The sequence below is a fragment of the Ooceraea biroi genome, chromosome 1 (genome assembly GCF_003672135.1).
Source record: "Ooceraea biroi isolate clonal line C1 chromosome 1, Obir_v5.4, whole genome shotgun sequence".
NCBI classification, from domain to species: Eukaryota; Metazoa; Arthropoda; class Insecta; order Hymenoptera; family Formicidae; genus Ooceraea; species Ooceraea biroi.
Window position 1 is genome coordinate 3,882,878 of NC_039506.1, and position 9,974 is coordinate 3,892,851.

At 37.8% G+C, this 9,974-nt stretch overlaps 1 protein-coding gene across 6 annotated transcripts; it reads right to left on the bottom strand.

Annotated features, from left to right (window-relative positions):
* Window positions 1-1,379: 1,379 nt before the first annotated feature.
* Window positions 1,380-8,915, bottom strand: LOC105280459 (neprilysin-1). Of its 6 annotated transcripts, none has more exons than XM_026973991.1 (13): window positions 8,644-8,915; window positions 7,247-7,531; window positions 6,818-7,046; window positions 6,344-6,382; window positions 5,794-6,039; window positions 5,138-5,346; window positions 4,332-4,511; window positions 3,954-4,165; window positions 3,542-3,758; window positions 3,271-3,453; window positions 2,993-3,155; window positions 2,245-2,561; window positions 1,380-2,062 (listed from the first exon to the last, which is right to left on the bottom strand). In XM_026973991.1, the coding sequence occupies exons 2-13, from the start codon at window positions 7,367-7,369 to the stop codon at window positions 1,790-1,792; spliced, it is 2,391 nt and encodes a 796-aa protein (XP_026829792.1). In that variant the 5' UTR covers window positions 7,370-7,531; window positions 8,644-8,915; the 3' UTR covers window positions 1,380-1,789. The 6 variants fall into 6 exon arrangements, with proteins under 6 accessions (XP_026829792.1, XP_026829799.1, XP_026829790.1 ...); XM_026973998.1 differs by having other exon boundaries at window positions 7,247-7,536; XM_026973989.1 differs by having other exon boundaries at window positions 7,247-7,704.
* Between the last annotated feature and the right edge of the window lie 1,059 nt (window positions 8,916-9,974).

The following is a 9,974-nucleotide window of genomic DNA, read 5'->3' on the forward strand; positions in this document are numbered from 1 at the left end:
GGTGCAAACGAACAAAGCTGTGACAGTGATCATTATTAAAAGAATGTATATAAGCGAAAGAAGATCGGCGATTGTGACCATGACGATCCTGACCATGATCCCTCTAACATGGTGCAGAGTACAAAGAAATGAAAACGAATTGTGAAGTTCCGTTACGAGCAATTCCGAAATGTTTCAATATTAAAATTGATAAATATTATATATATATATATATATATATATATATGTATATGTATAATTATATATATGATCTGAGATAAAATTTGCGAAACAATGTTACTATACCACGGATATATATCGCAAATATAAAGACCCGATAGTTGAAGTATTGAGTAATTCTAAAAAAGAAGGAAGTTACAAAAATTATAGAAATGGTGCAATGATGAAAATTGTTAAATATCTAAAAGTTCAAGGATCCAAAAAATCAAAAGGATCGGTAAAAGTTTTAAAAATATTATCATTGGACTTGAAAAAATAAAATTTTATTTATATAAGATTTCATATATTTTGAAACTTTTTCTTCTCAAACGAGTTTCACAATTGCATCTGGGTCAGATAAAGAGATGTAAAAATGATTGCGTTTAGATATTGAAAAGGTTACAGAATCAGAGATTCTGGGAAAAAGATTATAGAGATTATGCAAGATCTTGAAAGCTGGAACGTCGCTCCTTTATTAGTTGAAACCGTTTCCTTTCTGGAACATATGTCATTTAGATATCTTTAGATTCTTTCACGAAAAGATGTTTTTTCGTAATTCATGAATCTTTAGATCCTTGAATTTGTAACTAATTCTTGAAGAAATTAAACGTTGAAAAGAATTCAAGAATCTAAGGGATTTATGGCTCTCTGTGTGTCTAACAAGACTTTTGTAACAATGTAATACGTTGCAAGCTACAGCATTTTTATTTGGCATGTATACTTATCTGGGAAATGTTTAATGAGACAAATTAGAATCTGTCTTAGACAAAATGTAATCGCTTCGTTTTGTCGTTACTCGCAGAAGCTTAAATGATGTAAATTTACGGCTTTACAGTCGGCTATAATATGATGATATATTAAAACGAAAAAAAAAAGAAATAAAGATATCTTCAAAATGTTAACATTTTTTACGAGTGTACTTTCTTGTCTTATTTTCACTGACATTAATTCCGCTTTAATATCTCCACATTAATTTCGACGAGATTATGTTATCAAACCGTGTTGCTTCAGAAGTATAGACGTTTTAAATTTAATCTATTTTTGTTATATTAAAACTTGGAATTTTGTGTAACGAAATGTAACGATGGACATTCTTCCAAGGGATTTGTACGAGTTAAAGAAGCACAGAAAAAAAGGTACTTTTTTAATCTCTATTACTATAATGAAAAAGAGTTGAACAATTAGCTATCAATTTTTTTTATTTTGATTCACTTATCACATAAAAACAAGCAACGTCAATATTGTGCTATACAAGGATAATAAAGGGATCCACGGATCTTTTGGATCATTAGCTCTTGTACATGATATGACTTTTGGCCCACATTTAGCGTTGAGGGAAAGGCTAGAAGACAATTACATCAACGTATTTTTATCCGAGTCCCATTCTATGTATAAATTGGATTCGTTGGATTCAAACACAGAACAACAATTGAATTTTTTTAGCGCTAAATGTGCGGTCGGAGGATGCGAGCGTTTTCAGATTTGCGAAGCAATTTGAAACTTTTAACTTCCAGGATCCTCTTTTTCTCCTTGCGTAATTTTGATTATACACATGGGGTGATATGTATTCATATGTCACCGAACGCGCGAGCTACCAAACGCTGCATTTCTTTTTGGGATTCATTGGCGAGCCCAGAGGGCAGTTAAAAGCCTTGGCAAAGTCCTCGCTGTTTGACAGGGGGCCTAAAACGCGAACCGGTCCAGGCGAGTGCACGCTGCTGCGGATCTTCGTGAGGGCGTCTTCCGGTCTCATGGAGCCGCACCATATCTGCGCGTAATTCAGAAAGAACAGCTGATCGTGCGTAAGATTCACCCCCGGCAGCAACGGTTCTTCGCCATGAATAGAAACCCATTTCTTGTAAGCCTGTTCAACGAGAGAAGAAATTATTATTAATTGTTATTAATTTCAGATGTATTGTGAATATTTAAAAGTGTGTTTATTCTAATTCTTATTAGCACATCTCCAGTCAAAATTTAAAACAATTGGATTTTAAGTCTTTGAAATTTAACATTTCCACGGAAATTGTTCATTCTGCTATTCATTACCGTAAAGGCCTGCTTAAGACCACCGTTGTCGGCGATATTTTCTCCTTGAGTCATCCTACCGTTGATGTACAGATTTACTTCCTGCAGCTTGTACCTAGAATATTGATCCACGATGCATTGCGCCCTTTCGCGAAACGCTTTGATAGTGGCATTGTTCCACCATTGCATCATATTGCCGTCCTTGTCAAACTGACGACCCTTATCGTCAAAGCCGTGGGTGATCTCGTGACCAATCACTACTCCGATGCCGCCGTAATTTAAGGACTTGGGGAAGTGCTGAGAGTAGAAAAGCGGCTGCAGAATCCCCGCGGGAAATACTGAAACGCCCAGCATGTAAAATAATGATGATTAATGCAAGTTAATATTACATCACGATTACATGCATGATTATTAGACCATTTGCAGAGATCTTGGACATTTAAACAGTTAGACGCACTCGAATGAGCGCGAGCTGCAATAAATTATTTGATAGAGATAATAAAAAAAGAGGTTTTTATTTAGAGAAATAAAATAAAAAAATTAATGCAAACATCAAAAAGCATCCCCACAGTCTGTCTTATTCGTGTCGTAAACGAGCTTAAGACCATTGCTTTAGAAATCCTTGGTTTTCTCTCTAAACCAAATTCTTGGTTGAAGCTTTCACGTTACATCTATGTGAATTTTTAAGGTTTCAAGCTAAATTTCTACATCAAAATTAAATAATCTCTATCTAAGAAAGTTAAACTTTAAAATCATGATAATGGCTTACCTATATCATTCTTATTTGGATTATAGAAAGCGTTTACTACGGCTGGCTCAGTCGACCACTTGTTCTTGTCGACTGGCTTCCGCAGCTTTTGCAGATTATGATAAGCGTCATACTTTAGCACGGCAAGAATGTTCTCCAAAAAGTGATTTTCCGTTATGTTTAACTAAAAATTCCGATTATTGTTTTAAAAATGTAAGAAACAAAGGAAATGTATTAATAGACTGTTGCATATCAAATAATATGATATATAAAATCGCAAAGAGCATGATGTTCATTACCATCACGTATTCCATTGAGAGCTCGACTGGGTCCTTCAAAAATTCTGGATATCCGATACGCTCGTTCATCGAGTCGGCTTTCTTTTTCGCTACCGCCCGAGTCTCGTCGTCCATCCAATGATTTTCGGCCAACAATTCATTGAAAGCCTCACGTATCGTCCGAATCATCTCCAGGGCAGTCTCCTGAAAACCAGGTAAATTTCCTGATTTTTATAACACAAAATAATCAAATCGATCGTGACCCTCCATTTTCGGAATATAAAACACTCACCTTGCTCTCGTGATTAAAATTGTCGCGTATAAAAAGAGCCCCAACGGCCATCCCGAGTTTCTTGTTGGTCCACTCGACGCACTGTGACCACCTGTTCCTTTCGCTGAGGATTCCCAGCAGGATCTTGCGAAATTCAATCCGTTTTTGTTGATACTCGTCGATCATGTGGGGCATAATCGACATGACAAGTCGCCACAGGATGTAGTTGTGTAAAGTTCTGTAATAATATTTTGCGATTAAAAATTCAAACATTCGCGAAATTTACAAGATTGATTTTTATCAGATCGTTAATCGTAAAAAATAAAGATTCCGACAATCTGCAGGTACGAGCAGTCACAGTCCTAGATAATTTCAAGAACATAGAGGAAAGGAGAAATCCAAAGAGCTTAAAAAAATCTTTCCGGTTGTTTACCTGCGATCCGTCTTCGAGATGATGCGGCCCATCTGCACAAAGTATTGTAGCGCGTACGTCACGACCGGTTCCTCTTCGTCGATCGGCGCGCTAATAAACTCTCGCAAGTAAACAAGCCATTGCAACTGCGGCACTTCTCGTTGCAATTCCCGCAATGTTAGTTTTCGGTAAATAGCCGAGGTATCGTGTCTGTCCGCTTCTGGTAAAGAAACCTGGATTTTTATTATTATTATTATTATTATTATCGTTATTATAAAATTATACACAGAACAAGATTTTGATTATAAAGAAATAGATGCGTCTTAAGTTAGGTCTAGAAAATCATCAGATAAGCAATTGCTTAGAATCGCGACAAACACAGACAGAGGAAAAACGTACATTAGCAAGCTGTTTTTCTAAAATGATCACTCGATCAAACTCTTCGGCTGCTGAATGAGGATTCGCTCCTAGCAGGACGGCGACGTTCGTCATATAATTGTGATAAGCTTTTAGCTCAGCCTCACTGCTCTTCTTCAGATAATAGTCTCTGCTAGGCAACGCCAATTGCATCTGGTCTAACTGCGTAGATAAACGAGTTATTATACATGCAAGAAATTTTCTTCCTGTTCGTTTGTAAATACGAAGGTTCACAAAGAGAGAAATTGTACGAGTGATAAATAAATGATAGATTTTTTTTCTCCCGTAAGAAAATACACGTATGCGAATAATTATACAGAATAGTATAAGGTTTAATAATATTTATGAAGTTGAGATTGCTATTATTCTGCCAAGTTTCAGTTTGAGCAGGGTCCGAATTTAATATGAAATTTAACTTTTGATTGAATAAAAACATAAAAGAACCCTTAAAAAAATAAAACAAGTAAAAGGATATTAAAGACAGATAAACAAGATTTAAATTTATCTTTTGCACGATTGAATAACATCTTATTATACAAATATTGGTAATTATAGCAATTTCAAATACAGCAAAGAATATTTTCCGCCGTACTTAATTTAGTTGCCGCTTATTTCTCTTTCCTTTCTGTATGATTAATGATGATTGATACAAAATCAAAATCGAAGGCCCACTGGAGGAAGGAAAAAACTGACTTCAGTTTTTGTGTGATTCGAAAATCTCGACAGAATAATACGAGGTAATGTGTTGTACAGTCGTCGACCGACGGGGCCTTACTTTGCCGGCGCACCTGGAGGATGTTGGCCGAGGAGTTTTTATCATCCGGACCGACCCACTGCTCCATCAACACGCCCTCGTTGTACTCGCCGCGTAGACGACCCAGAAGAACCTCCAATGGATAAGGTGGCGGTTTCCATGCCTCTCCCATCACCACCGGCCAATTACCGAGGCGCTCCAAGATCTCCTTCAAAGGGGCGTCCCCGATCTCTCGTATGCGAGCTGCGTTTTTACGTCAATTTCGTTTTTGTAAGATATGTTTTTGTAAAATTTCGTAAGATTTTGTTGAAACACTTACATAAGACACATATACATATGTATATGTATACCTTAAATATCTTGTTGTTATCTAATTTTATATGAAATAAATGTTAATAAATAATCAGAGAGATTTTAAAAACCGGGTTTTAAGTTTATCTTGAATATTGTTCCAAGAGATAATATCAGTAAAACGTGTCTTTGATCTTTAATTTCTTATTCTTTAATTAGTGCAATTTAATTAAAAAATTTCTATTTATTATTAAACATTTTTATAATTTTGATATATCTTTAAATTCTTTATACTTTTAGATAAAACTATTAAATTCTAAATTTCTCAAAAGCTTTATGAATAAAACAGATATTATGAATCGGTCGAGGACACCTAGTGTTCCTATCATTTATACTCACGAATGTCCATACACGACCTGTAGAACATCTTTGCTTTGAGAGTGGCATTATTGTCGTTTGCATCCGGCGGTTCCTCGAGCAGCCGTTTCAGGATCACCTGCAGTTGATCGGCCAATACTTCGAAAGTACTGATAGAACTCCGATCCTCCGGTATCACGTGTAATCGATTCCACGTGCCGCAAGCGTATTGAAAAAAATCGACGCACGGCGCCGCGCTGCGATCCATCGCTGTTAATAGACTCGCCGCTATTATTAAAGTGAATGCTTTTGTTACTTTTACTCAATTTCAGGTACACAAGTATGACAAGTGACAGAAAAATCAATGATTATGCATTATCCACCCCCGTTTTCTCACTCTACTATAAATATTCCGAGAATATTTATTTCTCTAAATTATAATATGTCACTATCCGAAAATGATGTAATATCAAAGATTAAGCTTTAATTTAATATTTTTAATATTTCTAATTTAATTGCAAATAAATTAAAATTCAAATAGAGTTAATATATATATATATATATATATATATAATAAGTTAAAATAATGTACCTGTTTTTACACATTCTTCCGTCAAACAAACGTTTGGACCTAAAAATAGAAAGAAAGAGGAAACATGATAAAAATGTATTATAATTTAAGATTCTCGTGCTCTTATATATATATGTCTGTATGTTAAACTTGTTTTTAAATTAAAAATTCTCGAAAAATAAGAATGTAACTTAAATTCATATATTACTATCTCTTTAAATTTGTGAATCTCTTCAAGATAATGAAAAAAGAGTAGCTTTAGATTTTCAGTAAATGTTTTTTACAAAGTTTTAGTATTCTATATTCTAAACAAAACTATTTGTTAACTTTTAAATTATTTTTAATAAGTGTCAACACATGGATTGACGGTATGTGAAATGCCGAATTAAATAAAATTACGACACACTAATATATCTCGATAAAATCATAATATCAGTATTGCGATCACTGATATAATGGATCAATGATACCTTTTGGGTATTGCGCAACACTTACGGGGCTCTTGAACGCAGTCTCGACTAGTATTCAATGCTAGTAGCAGTAGTATAAAGACGCAAGTAGCCAACAGAGTGATGGCCAACACGCCAAGCAGACGTTGCCTAGTTGCTGTCCCTCTTCGTCTTCGCGTGATCGAGGTAGCGCGTGTCACACCGATCGGCCTCTGTGGTTTGGCCGCATGCTGGAGGACAGACGTGGTAGTTCCGCCGCGTGGACCGTACGTGACCTAAACGTAGTTGGGACAGAACAGGATAGATCATCCGCTACTGGATTATCCACGCTGCGAGTTGAATCTCCGAGTTGAACAAGATGGAAAGCGGGAAAGTGACACCCTCGTGGTGCTTGAACGCGTCAATGCGCCCTTGTGCACACGAAGGTAAATTCGAGACATTTGATTGTCAAAAATCGCCAAGAAGTTTCGGGTACCTGAAGAGGGTTCGCGATGGGCGCGGCATCCTGCTCGACCGATCCCGGTCCCGGCGAGTCGGTCGACTGTTCGGTGACGACGGTGGAGGCCCGCAGGTACCCGTTGTTCCTCTCGGACTTCATCCTCGTCTCGCTGGTCCTTCGCAGGACGTCTCCTCGAGGTCTCACGAGCAGGTGGCAGGCAGCTCTCGCTCATCGGAGGACCAATCGGCGATTCGCGGCCTTCCCGGTGCCTGCGGGAAGCGGAGAAGACGGGAGAGCGACCCGGACGGTAAGCCGATGACTCTGTTCTTTCGCATGTATTCTCTCAGGTTACGACGGGGACGGCGCGGACGTGCCGCGATCCTTCGACGACACCTTCGACACCCGCGGCGCATTCGCGCGACCGCGAGGCCGCCCTCGCTGGCCGATCATCGTCTTCGGAGCAACACGGGAGCTTGTTTTTTTAAGCGACCGTTCTACGATGTTACAAATTTCTAATAATCTGATCGAAGAGATCGATTTTTTTACTCTTCAGAGAGACTGGTGCCAGTTTCCATACGACATGTGTAACGGATGAAAATAAATATAGAAACCGCGATACGAAAGGAGACCTGTCGTTCTATCATAAAGCTAGAGCTAATTGTGTGCCCACATTTCCCTCGCGTTTACACATACGCATTCACGCACGCGCGCGCGCGCGCGTATGCCGCGGCCGCACGCACGCCGCGCCGCAGTCTTTTTGAAATATAAATGACACGTTTACATCTTTCTTTAGCATCTTGTAACAATTAGTAATTTAATAACACGTTTTTTCCATTCATTTTTAATTCTCAAGACTTGAGAACTTATGTGCGCGATAATAAGCTTGCTTGGTGATACACACTTGGCTAAGTAAATGTTGATAAAAAAATAAAACTTAAGAGAAATTATAATTGAAGAAGCTTTTATTATTAGCTAATTGTATTTTAGGAACTTAATTATGTCCAATTATTTTAATCTTGTAAATTTCACCTTGCAAGTTTCTCGATATCACTAATTGTAATCTAAGAAGCTATTTTAACTTCGCCACTGAAATAATAATACCGCCATTTTTTTTATGTCCACACTTTGGATAAATAAGCAAGCTATAGCTTCTGCGAATTGGAACAAGCGTGCATACTCCGTATATGTTAATTATGTTAACTGTAATTATATTAAAATATATGCTAATAACATCGTAGCCATAAAATTCTAATTACATATAAATTAGACATATATTGTATATATATGAATAATATAAATTTAATATATTATGAAAAGCATAAACAAATGGTTTTCGTATTAAGCTAATTTCGATTAACGCTAAACAAGCCACGAAAGATTCGTCACAACAAAAATAGTAAATCTAAGTGCGCTCGCAGTTATCGATAATGTACCTTGATTAATTAACAATCGATTATGTAAACGCTCATCAAAGATTACACCGACATAACACTCTTGACACAATTTATTCGCCGCGACGAAGAATCGAGAAATGACTCCATTAAAATGATCGAGACACGATGGAAAGCGGTCCCGAGTGTTTCCAGGCGCGCGAGGTAAACGCGACAGGGCGAGTTCACGCTCGTACGGCTCGTGTACATACAGAAGCAACAAGCGTCCTGCGAAAAACTGTCGGAGGCGTCGATCGAAGTCACCACCGCCGCCACCTCCGCCGGTGGTGGCTGATGGCGGCGCGGTTCCGATAAGGGGGCGCAAGAGGGTGCGGGCGGACGAGTGCCACGCGGAGCGCTACGAGGTCGAGGGAAAAAAAGAACCGGTCGATGCTGCAATGCAGCGATTATCCGAGGTGTGCTGAGACACGTAGCGCAGCGTACCGATGTTCACGCGAGGCTGCTAGTTTTAAACTTTCTACTGTATCTACAGTCGGTAAGTAAGGAAGCTTCTTTTAAATGATGATTTTATCAGTAGTAAATATACGGGCTATAAATAATTCGGTAATTGTGAAGGAGAGCTCCTTCCTCTCCGATTTCCTTCAAACTTGGTAGAAATGTATATTTTGGTCCTAAAACACGATTGCGAGAAGGAAAATCGTCGCTCTCAAGTAGAAAAAAAGTTATTACGTGCTGAAAAGTGACAGTTTCGAGGTTAGGAATCTGTCATACCGGCAGTCTACGGGCGTAGCGCACACTGACCAAGCATGCGCGGTGTTTTTTCACACGCTTTTTATGCTTATTTTGTTCATAGTATACTTTATAGCAGTGAAATGTAAGATTACTTGTGTTAAAGCGATCCTGGAGTCGTCTGTATTACCGACGGAATCGGTGATTTTCCTGCATTAATTTCCAAATTGCTATTACACTTCGGACACTGTATTTCTTTGTTTATTAAATGATGCTCATTGGCAAATAAAAAGATAATTTGGTAATTATAGTTAAATACACGGTATTCTCTGCTTTAACCAAAATCAAACAGTTAAATAGAAATTATTCTCTACTTTAAGGGGATACTGGAGGTGCTAGTGAACTTCTTCGCGATGGTGCTGCCATCGCACAATATTTGCACAATAAAATGCTTTTTACAAAAATGTGGCAATTTGTACGCACAAAATCGCAGTTTCGCAAGGTGGGGACACAATTAAGGAATATGAGGATGCTTGTCGAAGTGATTTTAAAAGCGTAATAAAAGAGAAATCTGTACAATCCTGTCAGAATACATACCATCGCATAATATTTGCACAATAAATTGTTTTTTACAAAAATTTGGC